This window comes from Tachypleus tridentatus, unplaced genomic scaffold, assembly GCF_004210375.1.
Source record: "Tachypleus tridentatus isolate NWPU-2018 unplaced genomic scaffold, ASM421037v1 Hic_cluster_1, whole genome shotgun sequence".
NCBI lineage: Eukaryota > Metazoa > Arthropoda > Merostomata > Xiphosura > Limulidae > Tachypleus > Tachypleus tridentatus.
The window spans coordinates 32,819,415-32,839,734 of NW_027467777.1; the positions used below are offsets into that span (position 1 = coordinate 32,819,415).

At 34.7% G+C, this 20,320-nt stretch overlaps 2 protein-coding genes across 3 annotated transcripts; one reads left to right on the top strand and one right to left on the bottom strand.

Moving 5' to 3' along the window:
- Positions 1 to 589: 589 nt before the first annotated feature.
- Positions 590 to 2,340, bottom strand: LOC143242052 (dual specificity protein phosphatase 23-like). Of its 2 annotated transcripts, none has more exons than XM_076485397.1 (2): positions 1,927 to 2,340; positions 590 to 1,268 (listed from the first exon to the last, which is right to left on the bottom strand). In XM_076485397.1, the coding sequence occupies exons 1-2, from the start codon at positions 2,164 to 2,166 to the stop codon at positions 1,071 to 1,073; spliced, it is 438 nt and encodes a 145-aa protein (XP_076341512.1). In that variant the 5' UTR covers positions 2,167 to 2,340; the 3' UTR covers positions 590 to 1,070. The 2 variants fall into 2 exon arrangements, with proteins under 2 accessions (XP_076341512.1, XP_076341510.1); XM_076485395.1 differs by having other exon boundaries at positions 1,897 to 2,340.
- Positions 2,341 to 3,563: 1,223 nt separating this feature from the next.
- On the top strand, positions 3,564 to 19,913 carry LOC143241651 (uncharacterized). Its single transcript, XM_076484852.1, has 7 exons — positions 3,564 to 3,841; positions 6,246 to 6,312; positions 8,252 to 8,304; positions 9,379 to 9,471; positions 12,288 to 12,383; positions 12,853 to 12,915; positions 15,428 to 19,913. The coding sequence occupies exons 1-7, from the start codon at positions 3,764 to 3,766 to the stop codon at positions 18,230 to 18,232; spliced, it is 3,255 nt and encodes a 1,084-aa protein (XP_076340967.1). The 5' UTR covers positions 3,564 to 3,763; the 3' UTR covers positions 18,233 to 19,913.
- Positions 19,914 to 20,320: the final 407 nt, after the last annotated feature.

Here is a 20,320-nt window from a genome sequence, read left to right on the forward strand (position 1 = left end):
TAAAAACAGGTAAATTTGCACATTTTCATTTACATAAGGTCTGAATAAAACAACATATGAATCAAGATTTACATGTATTTATACTAAAGTTATATAAAACTGTTTAGAAGTGAGTAGTTTTTTGAGACTTGCGACTGTAATGTAAATCACTTTCACGTATCAGCCCCCCACATGTAGTCTTCCATCATGTTTTCATTATACGCTTCCAGGTTACAAAAGCAAAGTTTGAAGACAAAAATTGGTCTTTTCCATTTACTTTAGGCACAAAAAAACACTGGGAAATAACACTTTCTGTCCAGGAACAAGAAAAGTAAATATTTTGTTACATTGTGTAATAGAAAGTCAACTCCATTATGTAACAGTATACTGACTATTAATAGGTTAACTCCAGACTGACAGATGGTATAACAACTATTAGGGTTAAGAGTCACAGAAATGCAGAGACTGCTGTTTCCTGGGCAAATAATAAATTTGATATACAATTTATATTGGATTCACAAGTTACTATTAACACAACATATGAAGACAATATTTGTATTGGTTTAGTTCATATTTAATGAATTGTTAAATATCACACTTAAACAATGGATAAATTTGACCTAGGCAAAGCAATGTTAATTTATTAACATGGTGATTACATTTTATAACCTGAAAGATTTGAATATAAAAAATGTAATATTTCTATACACAGGAACATATTTATCAACATTTTCTTACAGTAATGGGCTCGCATAATTTTTTGAAATTGAGTTTTTAATTTTTTGTTTTAAGATGACTTAAGATATTTTTTTCTTACTTACAAATATATTGCAAACAAAAAATGTTTTGCTAACAAGGAACAACCACAAAGTTCTGTCATTATCATGTTCGTACATACATAATAAACAGTATCAGGTATGTATAACCATGCATCTAATAACAATCCATGGAAAACAAGGTAGTAACACTTTTACATTATGATAAACAGACTAACAATGTTAAAAGAAGATGTAATCGTTTCTTGTTTGAAAAATACTTGTTATTAAATACATATTTAACTATGCTGAATCCATAATACCACAGTTATAATTTTAATTATAATTTTTACACAGGTATATATGATAATCCATGACAGTTGCCTCTTGTGAGTAAGTCTCAACAGAACCTGGTCGGAGTTTCCTAACCATGTCGACAGCATCTCTGGGAGACATACTATGAAATTTGACAAAATAACATGCCAGCATTGTTCCTGTCCGGCCTCTGCCCATCCTGCAATGTACTCCAACAGCCTGTGAGAAACCCAACCAGACTTTTACAAAACTACAGTACCAAAAATTTGAATAAGCATATCAATGTATGTTTAACACAAATGTTTTGATTGCATATTAAGAAACATACATTAGTTTCAAATGAAAATAAAACACACAAAATTAAATATTATGATATTTAAGTTATATCTTAAAGAAACATTTCAATATATCTTTTGGAGATTGTTAACATGCCTTTTTGACACATGTACTAACTTTAATAACTAACCCTATTTCTTTTGCATTTAAACTTGCTAGTTGTTTAATTATAGATTACCAATGTGATGGTATTGACACTAGGTATAATTTTACATTCTAACTGGAAAATTAATTAATAATCAGTTATGCTTTGATGTTAACTACTGGTAGAAATAAAAATATATTGTAAGGTTTAACAGCCTGCAGCATAGTAAATTAAAATTTACTGTAGCATTACTACATTAAATCATGTTTTATTTGTATTTATACCTGCTTAATATTAGTACTACTACTTGTAAGCAGGTATAGAACTCGTAAGTTCTATTAATAGTATATATTTATTTTAGTAGATTAAATAACACGAATATTTCACGTCATAGAGTTAACTTTTAAAACTTAATTATAAACTTGCCTCTCTTTTCTTAAAGGCTTTATCACATACTTTCATAAATTTCTCAATCTGAGTTATGGTTGGAGGATCAAATTCTCGTATTTTTATTTCAGTCCATTCCAATTCGGGAAAAGCGTGAATGAACGGACGTTTTTCCGGCGATAAGGTCACTAAATGGACAATACCGCTATCTATCAAATATCGAAGATTGGCGGGTGTGGAAGGCCATCCGAAAGCAGCGAGTTTTCCGTCCTCTATCCACGAAAAGTATCTAGGCGGATATGAACCCATTTTCCATACATAAAATAAGTATATATAATTATTTTAATCATTGATAACTAGTTATTTTAATTATAAAGGTAATAAGCAAATAACATCACGTGAAATCTACACTTTATAAATATATACAACTTTCAACTGGACATATAAAACGAACCATTTTCTTACATAATACAGAAAGATGCTGCCGCTAGATGACGCTGGGAAATCCCTTAAACAAAAATATGTTGAACTATCTTAAAAATATTTAGCACTGTTATTTGTTTGTTTTAAATTTCGCGCATGCTACCCGAGGGCTATCTGCACTAGCTGTCCCTAATTTTGCAGTGTAAGACTAGAGGGAAAGCAGCTAGTCATCATCACCCACCGCCATCTCTTGGGCTACTCTTTTACCGGCGAATAGTGGGATTGACCGTAACATTATAACGCCCCCACGGCTGAAGGGGTGTGCATGTTTGGTGTGACGGGGACTCAAACCTGCGACCCTCAGATTACGAGTCGAGTGACTTAACCACCGGGCCTTTAGCAGTGTTACGTAGATGATAAGTGAATATTTCACATACAATGTTACGGACTTTGCTCAACATAAACACTCAATAGTGAAAAAAAAATAAAAAAATTCCGAAAACGTGTCATGTATTAGTTACTATTGGTAGTTGCTCTCAGGATACCAGAAAATATGAATCCCAGCTGGTTTTTCAATTATTTCAGTATCCTAAAGGATAACACTATAGTGTTTTTTTATAAATGTAACTCTAAATAGTTTTTATTTGTTGTTAAGCGCAGAACTATGCATACAATGGGCTCTCTGTGCTCCGCTCACCGTAGGTGTCACAGCCTGATTTTCAGCTTGCTCCCGAGCCACTAATTTGTACATCTAATTTGGTTATGGTCATTCAAAAGATCTTATAGGTAGGTGGTAACTTAAGAAAAAAAATAACTTACTTATCATTCTCTTATTCAAATATAGAGTTGCTCATGCCAACAATGTAAAAAATGTATGCAAATACGCAGGATTCCGAGGTTGGTGAGTGGGGCAGTCTCCTTCCATTTTTCTCATAGAATATATCATAGCATACACACGATATTTCTAACAGTTAAGTAAGAAATTTTGTCCATACCCGTATCTTTGGATCCCAACATATACTGTATCTGTGTGTTTAGTATCAAGTTTGTGCCCGAAAATTTTGTTAACAGTGAGGACATCGAACTCGTAAAACTATGCATTTCTATCTTTACAAGTAGAATCATATGAAACAAATAGTTAATTTCTTTTGCTGATTGGAATTTTTTTTTAATATTTTAAACTTCTGTTGAACTAAACGAAATCGTACAGAAATACTGTTACTCTGATTATTGTTGCAGTTAAAACTCGAAACAATACCATGTTTTACTAAAAGAAAAAAATTAAAATACTGACACTGAAGTACTGCTAAAATAGTGTTGTTAAAAAGTATAAACAATTAGAAAAGTCCATATGGAATAAACTAATATTCAGTGATGACGAGAAAATCCCACTTGTAGAGAAAAATAAAGTAATGTCACCTTTTACGTTTACCGATTAATGTTTATACGTTAGCTGTGAATTTGATGTTAGGCCTAATATAAAATGGATCTTGACCAAACTCAAGCAATTGATTTAGAATTTTCTGATGATGAAGATAAAAATGAAGAAGAAAAACAGCAGGTTGGTGGGTTTTTAATACATAAATGATGTTATATTGAGTTTCTTCGTCAAATTATTTTGTAGTTTTTGTTGTGACTTAACGTAATAAACATCAAAATAGCATAGCTTACCGTTATTCATAAAATGATGCCAGTATGTAATAATCGAAAGATTACTTCATTATTCCCGAAAACAAAAAGGCGACTCGTAATATAAATGACTTCTGTATTTAATTTAAAATTGTAGCATGTATATTTGCGGGCCTCCCAGTAAACTTTTAAAACCTGTATAATTGTTCAAATATTGAGAAAACACATTGACAGCCTGTTTTTTAATGCTTTAGCATTGAAATGTAAAATTATAAAGGAATACAATTAATAAGAATTTTCTTAAATCATAAACATATAATGGTACATTATTCATATAAAGTACTTATACAAATAAAACTGCCGAAAATACTTCAACATATAATACAACAAATAACTGTATTTCTCGTGTTTTTATTAATTTTCTGTTTGTTTTTAATGCTTAAAGAAGAAGTCAGTTTGTTGTCATTTTGAAGATGCTTTAAACTTCATCGTGAAAATCTATCTACCTTATCCAAATTTTGTAAGACATTTTATTGTAGGGAGTATTTCTTATCTTAGGAAGTAAAACGTTTTTATCAACTAGTTCTGACAAGCTGGTATCATAACAAATAAACCATGCAAACTAAAATTGATTTGTTTTCACTTTGTAAAATGCAGATTCAAGCTACGATTTGTTATTAACAGCCTTGAATATATTGTTCTTAAAATACTGAAAATAGACATTAAAAAGAGTAGTTTTAGTAATCTTTCAAACAAAAATAATCATCCCAGAACTTAAATGAAATAAAAGGTACATTTTTTTTAAAAATTAATTTTCTAAAATGTTTTGGGATATTTCATCAGTGACAAAAGATTTGCCATATTAAAGTTTTTCAAACTACAGAGGAAGATGTTTATGGTGACTTGTTCAGTTTCTGTCAGTAAAGACTATCTGTAGGGACATTATATAATTAGCTTTTGTCTCAGATGAAGTTATGAAAGTTTAATTTTATATGTATTTTAATATTTAATAAATTCACATTTAAAAGTAAACATAAAAACAAAATCAGGTAATTTACTAAATATTATATTTGGTTATCATGATTAGTCAGACATGCAACAACAAAAGTTACCAAACAATGACACTGTCATCATCATGATTAGTCAGATGTGCAACAACAAAAGTTACCAAACAACAACACTGTCATCATGATTAGTCAGACGTGCAACAACAAAAGTTACCAAACAACGACACTGTCATCATCATGATTAGTCAGACATACAACAACAAAAGTTACCAAACAACGACACTGTCGTCATCATGATTAGTCAGACATACGACAACAAAAGTTACCAAACAACGACACTGTCGTCTTCATGATTAGTCAGACGTAAAACAACAAAAGTTACCAAACAACGACACTGTCCTCATCATGATTAGTCAGACGTACAACAACAAAAGTTACCAAACAATGACACTGTCGTCATCATGATTAGTCAGACGTACAACAACAAAAGTTACCAAACAACGACACTGTCGTCATGATTGGTCAAGCTTACAACAACAAAAGTTACGAAACAACGACACTGTCATCATCATGATTAGTCAGACATACAACAACAAAAGTTACGAAACAACGACACTGTCATCATCATGATTAGTCAGACATACAACAACAAAAGTTACGAAACAACGACACTGTCATCATCATGATTAGTCAGACATACAACAACAAAAGTTACCAAACAACGACACTGTCGTCATCATGATTAGTCAGACAAACAACAACAAAAGTTACCAAACAACGACACTGTCGTCATCATGATTAGTCAGACATACAACAACAAAAGTTACCAAACAACGACACTGTCGTCATCATGATTAGTCAGACATAAAACAACAAAAGTTATTAAACAACGACACTGTAGTCCTCGTGATTTACCACAATGCTCAGAATTAGAACATTAGTGTGTAATTATAAAACTAACAGAAATTAAACTTTTCACAAAGATATGATATAGCAACAGTATTGTAGACAACCATACAACAGTAACTTTTTGGTAATGTTTACATGATGTTTGCTTAAAACAAATATTTTACCATACAGAGTTAATGAAAGTTCTAAGTTTATAACTTACTTTTATTAAGTAACTTGTAAATTGGGTTATTTGTATTTTCAAATTATGATTTGCTTAGCTGGGGCTTAGGTGCACAGTTATGGATTAATGTGTGTTTGTGAACAGTTTTACTAATTTAAAGTTATTTTTCTACCATTTTTATTATTTTTTTATAAAAACTGAGACAATAAGAATTGAATGAAATATTCTATTTCATATAAGTTTTATTTTATTACTAGGTTGCATACCTGTTGTTTCCAGAACAGCCGGGGGTTGATACATCTTTGAAAATGCCCTTGTTTGAAGGTATTGATGTTGTACTTGGCTGTATTATCCACTAGAGTTGATGTAGTTTTATACATCATAGTTTAAATATGACTAGGTTACTTATGTAATATTGTAGACGATGAAGTCTTGTGTATTTGTGTTCTGCAACTGGAGTGAATTTTAATATTTTATTGGATTTGGCATTGGTTGATAAAAATCTAATATACTAGATTTCATGTGGTAAAATAAAAAAGAACAAAATATGATAAGAAACGACTTAGAAAATAAACATAAGTAGAAAATGTTTAACAATATACGAATTAATAAAATTATGTGATCAGATTACAAAGTGACCCAGTTACACGAGTGTGTATGTGATCAGGTTATGAAGTGACCCAGATACACGAGGGTGTGTGTGTATGTGATCAGGTCATAATGTGACCCAGTGACATGAGTGTGTATGTGATCAGATTACGAAGTGACCCAGATACACGAGTGTGTGTGTGTATGTGATCAGATTACAAAGTGACCCAGTTACACGAGTGTGTATGTGATCAGGTTATGAAGTGACCCAGATACACGAGTGTGTGTGTGTATGTGATCAGATTACAAAGTGACCCAGTTACATGAGTGTGTGTGATCAGGTCATAAAGTGACCCAGTTACACGAGTGTGTGTGATCAGGTCATAATGTGACCCAGTTACACGAGTGTGTGTGGTTAGGTTACAAAGTGACCCAGTTACAAGTATGTGTGTGAGATGAGATTATGAAGTGACCCAGGTACAAGACTGTGTGTGGTTAGGTTACAAAGCGACCCAGTTACAAGTATGTGTGTGAGATGAGATTATGAAGTGACCCAGGTACAAGACTGTGTGTGGTTAGGTTATAAAGTGACCCAGTTACATGAGTGTGTATGTGTGATTAGGTTATAAGTGACCCATTTACAAAAGTGTGTGTGTGTGATCAGGTCATAAAGAGACCCAGTTTCAAGAGTGTGTGTGCGTGTGATCAGGTCATGAAGTAACCTAGCTTGACCAATAGGTAAACTCAGAAGACACAGCTGAACGTCACCTACCAAACATCCATGTTTACAATGTTCTTTCTATTTAGTAATATACAATTAGCATCAAGTAATGTTTATACTTAAAAATAATGGTAGAAAAAGTGTTGTTTTTTTGTTACTCTTAGAAGTAAGAAACTAAAGTAACTTCTACAGTGTGACTGAAGTCTTAATTTATAAAATATTTAGTATCATCTGATGTGAATACTTTTATAGAAGTAAGAAACTAAAGTAACTTCTACAGTGTGTTTGAAGTCTTAATTTATAAAATATTTAGTATCATCTGATGTGAATACTTTTATTTTAAAATTTAATTTTTGTGTTATGGTTAATGGGGGTTTGGGTACTTTATTAATTGTCCAGTTGTATTCAACTCATCGGTTATTTCACAGGAGATACGAGGATGACTAAATGTAGTCAGAATCAGAAAGTTTGTTACTTTCTTCAGGCATGACACTCATTGATAATGTTGAAGATCCTTATATTAATTGAATTAGAATGATAAATCATAGTGGAAATATTTTAAGTTACTTAGTTGTTTAAGTTAATAAAACATGACAACTTAATTATATCAAGTTAATCCCCCAACTCTTATAACTTGTATGTGATCTCTTGTTTGACCAGCATAATCTTGTGGTTTGTAACTTTTGGCAGGAAAGAAAGAAAAGACTATATGATTATTTCTTTGTAGTTGTTACAACATAAAATATAGGAGTATTTAGTAGTTCCATCTAGTGGTGACTTTAGTTATATTTGGCCTTTAGAAATTATGAAAATCCTTCCTCTATCCAATGTTATCCATCTTCGGTTGAGAGGTAAAATAAAATTCATACCATCTTCTTTGTTCAATGATATTTCATGAGGTAAAACTTTTAACAGATGTTTGTATATTACATCAACTTTTCATTCTTATTTTAGGAGAAAATATTATAGGCAGAGATGACAAAGCTGATGTTTGTTTAAGAAACAAGGTGAGATAAAGGACGTGTTATCTGTACTAGAAAATAAACTTCTGTATAATCTGTATGTTATTGTTGTAAATGTATTTTTTGTATTAACTTTAAGAATTGTTTTATTTCTACACATCATAGTTGTAAAAGGAAGTTAAAGTCAGATATGTGTATATATTTTCTATCTAAGTTCTTTGAAGACATGTGATACCCAGGCTTTGACTTATACCCATCACAGTTTTCTCTTTTAATTCCAAGGTTAAAGATGTTTGTAAAACAGCTATTCTATAGGTTATACATGAAGGACTTTTAGTGGCACTTGCGTGAAGTGCCAGTCGAGCCTGTCTAAGAGTGACAGAAGGACAACCTAAGAGACAATGCCAAACTCATTCTCTGTTGACGGTTTAGAATAAACTTATAGTTCCACCCTCTGCTATAGCATATCTGTTTTGGAAAAACATGTTGGGGTCCCCCCCCCAGTTAAATAGCTGCTCTCTTAATTAAATTTCTGTATGAGACAGTGCCAGTGTAGATTACAGTGTGTGACAGTGCCAGTGTAGGTTACAGTGTGTGACAGTGCCAGTGTAGATTACGGTGTGTGTGGGGAGTTACAAAATATTTTCTAACAAATACATTTACTTTTACTAATGGAACAATCAGATACATAGGTATTAAAGATTCACTTTTAATTACTTGTATGCCTATTTTAGAGTGTTACGACAGGAGAGAAAGGGGTTGTTCATACTTAAAAGACAGTTATGAATGTCAGTGATACATTGCTCTGTTGGTGTTAACAATGAATTGTGTTAATACCATGATTCCACGAGTAATACTAGAGGGATTATCAAAATACGAATTTTGTAATTTGGGACAAGTGGAAATGAATCACACTTTGTTTTCTCTGTGTGTCTGACATTGGAACAGTCAGTGTATTCATTATACACTATATTGATTTGTGTACTTTCAGCACACTGCCTGATATAGATAAGGAGTAACTCTTCATGACAGTTGTTGAAAACAGTGATTTTAAAGATTTGATATACTTGTAAGCAGCTACTGTGTATTTATATGGACATATTTGTTTTACATGCTTAGGCATTATCAAAACAACATGCTCTGGTTGAAATCCACAACTTCTCAGCTCTAATATGTGATCTGGGAAGTCTGAATAAAACAAGGAAAGGAAAGGTAGGCTGTTATTGTCAGACTCATGTATATTTGTATTGTCATGGATGTAAAATAGTTTCTATGGATAATTATGTCAGTAATTAATAGTTCTTGAATAACCTTAATAACAACTGTATTCCAGGTTTCTAACATTACACTGTAGTCCAGTTTCTAGCCCGTTTTGTAACATGAAACTGTATGTATTCTAGTTTTCTAACATTACACTGTAGTCCAGTTTCTAGCCTGTTTTGTAACATGAAACTCTATGTATTCCAGTTTTCTAACATTACACTGTATTCCAGTTTTCTAACATTACACTGTAGTCCAGTTTCTAACATTGCACTGTATTCCAGTTTCTAACATTACACTGTAGTCCAGTTTCTAACATTGCACTGTATTCCAGTTTTCTAACATTACACTGTATTCCAGTTTTCTAACATTACACTGTAGTCCAGTTTTCTAACATTACACTGTAGTCCAGTTTTCTAACATTACACTGTAGTCCAGTTTCTAGCCTGTTTTGTAACATGAAACACTATGTATTCCAGTTTTCTAACATTACACTGTAGTCCAGTTTCTAGCCTGTCTTGTAACATGAAACTGTATGTATTCCAGTTTTCTAACATTACACTGTAGTCCAGTTTCTAGCCTGTTTTTTAACATGAAACTCTATGTATTCCAGTTTTCTAACATTACACTGTATTCCAGTTTTCTAACATTACACTGTAGTCCAGTTTCTAACATTGCACTGTATTCCAGTTTCTAACATTACACTGTAGTCCAGTTTCTAACATTGCACTGTATTCCAGTTTTCTAACATTACACTGTAGTCCAGTTTTCTAACATTACACTGTAGTCCAGTTTTCTAACATTACACTGTAGTCCAGTTTCTAGCCTGTTTTGTAACATGAAACACTATGTATTCCAGTTTTCTAACATTACACTGTAGTCCAGTTTCTAGCCTGTCTTGTAACATGAAACTGCATGTATTCCAGTTTTCTAACATTACACTGTAGTCCAGTTTCTAACATTACACTGTATTCCAGTTTCTAACATTACACTGTAGTCCAGTTTCTAAACTTGCACTGTATTCCAGTTTTCTAACATTACACTGTATTCCAGTTTTCTAACATTACACTGTAGTCCAGTTTTCTAACATTACACTGTAGTCCAGTTTCTAGCCTGTTTTGTAACATGAAACTGTATGTATTTCAGTTTTCTAACATTACACTGTAGTCCAGTTTCTAGCCTGTTTTGTAACATGAAACTGTATGTATTCCAGTTTTCTAACATTACACTGTAGTCCAGTTTCTAGCCTGTTTTGTAACATGAACTGTATGTATTCCAGTTTTGTAACATGAACTGTATGTATTCCAGTTTTCTAACATGAAACTGTGTGTATTCCAGTTTTCTAACATTACACTGTAGTCCAGTTTCTAGCCTGTTTTGTAACATGAACTGTATGTATTCCAGTTTTGTAACATGAACTGTATGTATTCCAGTTTTCTAACATGAAACTGTGTGTATTCCAGTTTTCTAACATTACACTGTAGTCCAGTTTCTAGCCTGTTTTGTAACATGAAACTGTATGTATTCCAGTTTTGTAACATGAAACTGTGTGTTTTCCAGTTTTCTAATATTACACTGTAGTCCAGTTTCTAGCCTGTTTTGTAACACGAACTGTATGTATTCCAGTTTTCTAACATTACACTGTAGTCCAGTTTCTAGCCTGTTTTGTAACATGAACTGTATGTATTCCAGTTTTCTAGCATGAAACTGTGTGTATTCCAGTTTTCTAACATTACACTGTAGTCCAGTTTCTAGCCTGTTTTGTAACATGAAACTGCATGTATTCCAGTTTTCTAACATTACACTGTAGTCCAGTTTCTAGCCTGTTTTGTAACATGAAACTGTATGTATTCCAGTTTTCTAACATTACACTGTAGTCCAGTTTGTAGCCTGTTTTGTAACATGAAACTGCATGTATTCCAGTTTTCTAACATTACACTGTAGTCCAGTTTCTAGCCTGTTTTTCTGACATTATTCAGAAAGCTACAATGTGATACTTTCTACAAAATCGATCCAGTTGTTTTCTAATATTTGTTTTTTTTTCTTTCTGAAATAACATTACTTAAAGTAATGAAAACAACAACTTTCTATTTGCACAGTGATTTGGTTACATATATTAACCTGTGAGTTTCTAAATTTGACCCTCAGTAGTTATATTGGTAAATTATGGTAGGGGTTTTGTGGGTCAATAGAAGTAGAAATGTGTGTAATAAAGTTGTGGTAGTTGTTTGATAATTATTATCTGAGTTTGGATAATCACCAGTGTCTAATAATTAATTAATGGTTTTAGTTTTTAATAACTAGATACTTGTTAGTGTTTTTAAATATTAATTACTAAAACGTTTTATTCTATTTAGTAATTATTATCTAATTATGAAAATAAAATTACCTGGACTTACTTGGAGCTTATGGACTACTTTACCTAATTACCTTTATTATTAATCCATGACTGATTTAACATGGACATTGGTTACGTTAACGGGTATAACTTAAAATAATCTAATGAACCAAAGTTACTATTAAATCGGTTAATACCACAAAAATAATTATCTGACCGTTTAAACCGTCCAAGTCTTGTGAGAACAGTTGACGAGCCTGATGGTTAATTGGTTGTCCAGCATAATTAATACTAGTAACAAAGACAGTGAAAACTGTGGGAATCTACTTGTCTGTATATGTGACTGTTGTAAATTTGTCTTTATGAGGTGTGTTTATTTAATTAAAATTCATTTACTCAAATATGTAAAGTAATTTATGATTTTACACAGCTGTTCCTGAAGCCACATGTTAGGTACAACTTGGAAACAAACGAAAAACTTTTGTTTGGAAATATCCGTGCAAATTTCTGTTGGAGCGAACCTCTGGTATAAGTTCTTTGTTGAATAATACATTTGATGCTTAATTTAAAATGGTTTCTTTTATTAGTACTTTTTATTTGTAAAAAAAATCAAATTTTCATTCATATGACTATTGAGGTACTTTATTATTGTCATCACAATATGCTACTCTTTGTTTGATCTGTTACGTGACCTTTAAAAAACAACGCTCAAACTGTGTTGTTTTATATGTTTTAGAGGAAACATATATCGTCAAAATTGTTTTGTTTTCAGTTCAAGACCAATGGTTAAAGTCATAAAAAGTCACTCTGAGTTTATTAATTGTATGTACTGCTAACCTTAATTGGATGATACAAATTATAATCACTAGTTTCTATAATGTATTAGGTATTTAACCCCCAAGGGAGATGTCAGTTCTGTTGTGAATGTAAAACCATACAGAAGTTAGGCTGAACTATGACATTTAATAAGGTGTTAAGTTTTTTCTTTCTTACAGCATTACATTCACAAGGATTCAAGTTCTGACACAGAGTCCGAGTCAATGTTACCACTGCAGAAGGTCAGTAATAACATTTACTAGTCCATTGTATGTCTGCTGGATTCATTTATCTATTCAGGGTGCAAACTTTTATTTGTAAATGTTTCATGTCTGAAGTCTTTTTTTTTTTTCTGTTGTTCTGCGTATGGGAAACTCAAATTTTAAAATGCATAATTTATGTTGATAGAGTTTTTTAGGAATATTATAAATTTCATGCAAGGTAATTATTGATCTGTAATCTATTTTTAACAAGAACTACATGTAATGAAGGTGGTGTTTGTATGTAGATATGAGGAATGCAAAACATATAAGTATTCCTAAAGAATAAGATCTATTGCAGAGACAACTGGTGACCTAATAATTTGTTCACTGTGTCTTTAAAGTTTACTGAGGTGTCATAGTATTGATTGCAAAGCATTTTTACAGACGTTTCAGTTCCTCAGTGGTTTAGGAATGAGGAATTTTTCTTATTATTCCAGTGCAATCCTTCCCTCTGCTTGTAGGATCAACTACTCTCATTTTCTTTCTTCCCTTTATGTACAAACTTTTGTTATTAAGCATGCCACAAGCCTTCTGCAGCCCCCCCCCCCCCTATTGGAATCAAATCAGTGTGCATCTCTTCTTCACCAATAGGAGAATAGTACACTCCCATGATGCACGTGGCTTCCTCTATGAACAAGAACAAGAAGCTGCTGCACATTGATATCTTTCTATAATTTAACTTCATTTCTGTTAAAGTATTCAGATTCCACTACTATTATTCTAGTCGCACGTTTTTTTTCTTCTGTTCACTGATGCAACATTAATTCCAAAATTAATGTCGCCACTTTGGGTGTCTCATGTTTGACTGGTGCTTTACCACAGTATTCAGGTGCTGGTAACCTGTCAGGATATTTACCTATGTTTGTTTGCAGGTAGATTATATGGGTCATCTTCTATCTTCAAAACTTTCTGCACTTTCTCCTGAACTTCTAGAACCAGGACAAACAGACTAGGATTTTAATTCATGTTTCCACATCCTGAATTTACTGTCTTTCCATAACTTACCTGAAGATTCTGTTTGGCCTTTCGTGATTTTTTGTACTTTTTTCTCATGCACGTAATGTTTTGCCATTTGCTACTATGTCTTATGACCCGAGATCTTCATTATTGCATTGGTTTTTCTCCATCTCTTGACATTTGGGTTCATACAGAACAATTCTCCTCTCGGTTGAGTGATGATGATAATATGCCTTGTTCTTCATAGTCTTTGGGTCAGTTTGCCTTTTAATATCATTGGATTGACTATTCCTTGGGTTTAGTTTTACCTTTTTGGGGAACAGACCCCAAACCTCTAGTTTGTCTCATCCATGCCCAGTGTTTCCTGATTCGTCTTACTCTCCTGACTCTCTTGCAGTATCTTTACACAGCTCTTCTCCTGCCTGGGGTACTTCATGGAAATCCTGAAGGAGTTTCAAGGAACATCCTCTGCCTCCTTCCTTCCATGTTGGTTCATTTATCTTCTTTGGCTCTGGCTTTGTAAATGTGGCATATGTGTTGTTGTGACTTTTTAGGTCATGATGCCATCTTATCTCCAAACCCGTTTATCTACTCCTTATCTCTGGGATTTGCATATGGCTCTGTTTTTAAAACATTTCATTTCTGATATGGTGTTAAAGTCCTTGGAGTTTTTGATGGCACCTGTCCAGCGACAACCTACCCTTTCACATATGGTAACTTGTTTATCTGAGTCAGAGCCGGGTGTGGTGCCGATTCTGGATTCCTGTCCTTCGCATATTCAGCCCTTACCTGTCCCTTCTTCTCACAGTGCCAAAGTTTGTTGTTTTTCTCAAAAATGGGTGATATATTGCTAATAATACTGGTAACTATCTGGTAAATTTTGGCCTAGTGGGAGTTTCACTCTCCCTTTGTCACCAATGATTGGGTTTGAATTACTGTATCTTTCTTTGGTTAGGACCACTTTCCCACCTCATTCTCTCCCATGTGGATGTGCTCCTCTCATTTTCTGCCCTGATTTTTTTTTCACATTACACAAATGGACAGAGTTTTCCTGGATCAGAAATGGTTCTTTTACTCTCTTTGTCCATCCTCCTAATCCAGCTAATCTTGTGAGAGAAGGAAAGTACAATATGACAAGTTTTATAATTTTCCTAAGTACTGATAAGTACTTCCCTCCACTTGCACATCTTCCCCACTCACTTCTGTTGCTTCTATCATCTACCAGATTTCAAAGTGATAGTTCAGTAGAGACACCTAGAGTAAATTGCACAATCATGAGTGTACTGTGCTCCTATTGGTGGAGAAGCAACATAGGATGATTTACAAGAGAGACGAGTGGAGGGGTGCAGAAGGCTCGTGACATGCATAATAAAAAGTTCACATATAGAGGGCAGAACCAAACAGGAACAGTAAGGCTTGTGAGGTTAGGGAAGTATCTATTGGAAGTACATTTTCAATATAAAAAAATTGTAACTTCTTAACATATGGAAATGTTTTGTAAAGTGTTATTTGTTACTGTTGTGTTGTCCAACAGGAAGAAGAAAACGAAGAACCACACAGAGAACTTCCACAAAACCAAACAGGTGTGTCTTTAGAAACTGAGAAGAAGGATGGTGGAGAAGAAGGGAACCTTCAGTTGACTGGTAACATTTGTAAGCAAGTTGTACGTACCGAGTCAGAGGTATTTGGTGCTAGTGATAGTGTTTTAGCAACAAGAAGGCATCCAGGAGAGGAAGATGATTGGAAAGGAACTGATGAAACTACTGTAATAGCAACAACCACTCAGCCATTTCAGCCTGATGGTGAAGATGAAAATGACAAGATTGCCATGATGATGGCAGAAACCCAGCCATATGAAGTAGATAGTACTGACAAAGATAATGATGAAACTGAGTTAATGATGGCAGCCACTCAGCCGTATGAAGTAGATAGTACTGACAAAGATAATGATGAAACTGAGTTAATGATGGCAGCCACTCAGCCATATGAAGTAGATAATATTGCTAAAGATAATGATGAAACTGAGTTGATGATGGCAGCCACTCAACCTTACGAAGTAGATAGTACTGACAAAGATAATGATGAAACTGAGTTGATGATGGCAGCCACTCAGCCTTACGAAGATAACAGTGGTAATGAACACAAAGAAACAACTTCTCAGATGGCTGTTGTGGGTGAGTCAGTTAAAACTTTTAGTAAAACAGAGGTGATGATGGAACCCACTCAGATGTACCTGGATGATGATGACGAAACTGACGTAGAAGGTTCTGGTGCAAATGATGAAGTCTTGGAAATGGAGACTCAAGCTTTTGATGAAGAAATTAATTGTAAAGAGACTAAAGATGGTGAAGTTCTGACAACTGGTGCTGATCACATTAAACCTCTTGTCTTTCCAATAGATGGAAGAGACATTGGTAACACCAAAAATAAGAGTTTTAACTCTGGCATAGATTTTCTTGAGAACAGTGATGATGATGATGAAATACTAGATACACCACCACAAGCGTCTGCACGTCCTGCAGAGGAGGAAGATAGGTCGGATGTAAATTTTCAGATGAATGCTGATGTTAGGGATCAGAAACGGAGACTTAGACAGTCTGTTAGTGGAGGTGTAGAAGTGGAATTTGAGGCCAGACTGATGAACTGTACTTCATTAATAGAAGATTCATTATCAAAACAAGATGAAACATTTACTGAAAGTATTCTATGTCCTGCTACTCAGAAAAAATCTGGAAAAGACACCGAAGATGATGAAGATGGTTTTGAGGCGAGAGCACAGACCCCACCTTACGTTGAAGAACTAACAGACGTGACGACTCTTGTTGCAGAGACTCCTCCACGGCTTACGGAATCGACGGATAAACCCTGTTTTGTTGTTTTGCCACGTTTGTCTCGTGATGATGATGGCTGTATTCAAGTTGATGGTCATCTAGCTTCATTAAAGAAAACGGATAAAGGACAAGTGGACGTCAAGCCACTGAAGTCAAAGTCTTTTACAAACCCAGAAAATATTTTGTCAAGAGACAAAAACAGGGATGAATTAAATAATGAAAGACTGGACTTGGTAAGGGAGTCTGCATTAGTCCATGACCAGTCTTGTACTTATTTTTCTAGGAAGAAGGACACTACATCTGAAAAATGTTATTCTGAGAGTGAAATGTTGGGAAATGATACTTCAAAGGAAATGCTAGCAGCTGAAGAAATGATGGGCAAGACAGATTTTGTTAAAATTCAGAGGAATATCATATCTGAAAAAGCTGTGAGACAAGATGTAACCGTTGAGGGAAAAGAAGAGAAGTCCAAGAGTTATGACTCAAGTACATTGTTAGAAAATATGGGCAAAGAAACTAATGAAACTATGGAAATTAGAAAACCTCACTCGAGCTCAGATGAACAAGAAGAAAGAATAATGGGGGAAAATAAACATCAAGTAATAACAGATGTTAAAGTTTCTAACTTATCAATGAAATGGAATAAAAGAAAACAGAATTTAAAACTCAGTAAGCACAAAGACGTGGTCTTTGAAGAAGAAAGTCATTCACTCGGTGGATTCTCAGGATGTGACAGAAGTAAACGAAGTGGGTGTATAAAAGCAAACAAACAAAACGAGGAAGTACATTTTAAAAAGATGTTTTATACCAACAGTGAAGATATCGCATCACTTGAATCAGGACGTAGAAAAAGTAAAACTGACATTGGTGAGGAGCTAGAAAACAGCCGTACTGCTGACACGAACACCAAAACTCTCAATACGTCACTTGGATCAGGAAAAAGACGTGGTAGGAAAAGTAAAACTGACATTGGTGAGGAGCTAGAAAACAGCCGTACTGCTAACACAAACACCGAAACTCTCAATACGTCACTTGAATCAGGAAAAAGACATGATAGGAAAAGTAAAACTGATGTTGGGGAGGAGCTAGAAAACAGCCGTACTGCTAACACAAACACCGAAACTCTCAACACATCACTTGGATCAGGAAAAAGACATGATAGGAAAAGTAAAACTGATGTTGGGGAGGAGCTAGAAAACAGCCGTACTGCTGACACAAGCACTGAAACTCTCAACACATCACTTGGATCAGGAAAAAGACATGATAGGAAAAGTAAAACTGATGTTGGGGAGGAGCTAGAAAACAGCCGTACTGCTGACACAAGCACTGAAACTCTCAATACGTCACTTGGATCAGGAAAAAGACATGGTAGGAAAAGTAAAACTGATGTTGGTGAGGAGCTAGAAAACAGCCGCACTGCTGACACAAACACTGAAACTCTCAATACGCCACTTGGATCAGGAAAAGGCGTGGTAGGAAAAGTAAAACTGATGTTGGTGAGGAGCTAGAAAACAGCCGTACTGCTGACACAAACACTGAAACTCTCAATACGTCACTTGGATCAGGAAAAGACATGGTAGGAAAAGTAAAACTGATGTTGGTGAGGAGCTAGAAAACAGCCGCACTGCTGACACAAACACTGAAACTCTCAATACGCCACTTGGATCAGGAAAAGACATGGTAGGAAAAGTAAAACTGATGTTGGTGAGGAGCTAGAAAACAGCCGTACTGCTGACACAAGCACTGAAACTCTCAATACGCCACTTGGATCAGGAAAAGACATGGTAGGAAAAGTAAAACTGATGTTGGTGAGGAGCTAGAAAACAGCCGTACTGCTGACACAAGCACTGAAACTCTCAATACGCCACTTGGATCAGGAAAAGACATGGTAGGAAAAGTAAAACTGATGTTGGTGAGGAGCTAGAAAACAGCCGTACTGCTGACACAAGCACTGAAACTCTCAATACGCCACTTGGATCAGGAAAAGACATGGTAGGAAAAGTAAAACTGATGTTGGTGAGGAGCTAGAAAACAGCCGTACTGCTGACACAAACACTGAAACTCTCAATACGTCACTTGGATCAGGAAAAAGACGTGGTAGGAAAAGTAAAACTGATGTTGGTGAGGAGCTAGAAAACAGCCGTACTGCTGACACAAGCACTGAAAATCTCAATACGTCACTTGGATCAGGAAAAAGACATGGTAGGAAAAGTAAAACTGATGTTGGTGAGGAGCTAGAAAACAGCCGTACTGCTGACACAAGCACTGAAACTCTCAATACGTCACTTGGATCAGGAAAAAGACATGGTAGGAAAAGTAAAACTGATGTTGGTGAGGAGCTAGAAAACAGCCGTACTGCTGACACAAGCACTGAAACTCTCAATACGTCACTTGGATCAGGAAAAAGACGTGGTAGGAAAAGTAAAACTGATGTTGGTGAGGAGCTAGAAAACAGCCGTACTGCTGACACAAACACTGAAACTCTCAATACGTCACTTGGATCAGGAAAAAGACGTGGTAGGAAAAGTAAAACTGATGTTGGTGAGGAGCTAGAAAACAGCCGTACTGCTGACACAAGCACTGAAAATCTCAATACGTCACTTGGATCAGGAAAAAGACATGGTAGGAAAAGTAAAACTGATGTTGGTGAGGAGCTAGAAAACAGCCGTACTGCTGACACAAGCACTGAAACTCTCAATACGTCACTTGGATCAGGAAAAAGACATGGTAGGAAAAGTAAAACTGATGTTGGTGAGGAGCTAGAAAACAGCCGTACTGCTGACACAAGCACTGAAACTCTCAATACGTCACTTCGATCAGGAAAAAGACGTGGTGGTAAAAGTAAAACTGACATTGGTGAGGAGCTAGAAAACAGCCGTACTGCTGACACAAACACTGAAACTCTCAATACGTCACTTGGATCAGGAAAAAGACATGGTGGTAAAAGTAAAACTGATGTTGTTCAAGAAGAAAGCAACCAGCAAGGAAAAGAAGGAAACTTGGAACAGACAGAACAAACTTTGTGTATAACCACCACTGAATTTGATTTACAAATTACTGAATCAAAATGGAGTAGAATTAGCAGTGGATCTCTAACAACAGTGGATCCTAAAATGATCGTATCTGAAAGTAATCAGGATGTGTCCTGTACTAAGACAGCAAAACATGTCAAAAAAATTCGAGCAAAAAGAGAAAGAATAACAAAAGCCACAGAGGTAGAAGAAAATAAAATAAACATTTCTCCAGAATCTTTTATTTCAAACAACTCTGAAGTGAGGAAGACAATAAGTTTAGGAAAATTAGTAGAACGTGCTTCAGAGAGTGAGAGAAAAAACATAAGAAAAACTAAAGTTGAGATCACTGACAATATTTCTGTATTACATCCTTTCAGTACTGAGGACAACGATGTAGACACTAGCAGAGTTAATTCTGATGAAAAAAGTGTAAAGTATTCAAGTAGAACAAAAGTGTCTGGTGTGTCAGCTACTGAGGTTACTGGTTCGTCACCCGTGGATATAGTGTTGAACTCAAATTTTTCCCGCGTAGCAACAAGGTCTCGGAGAAGAAAAGGAAAAGCCAAAGTTGCTAGTGGTGAT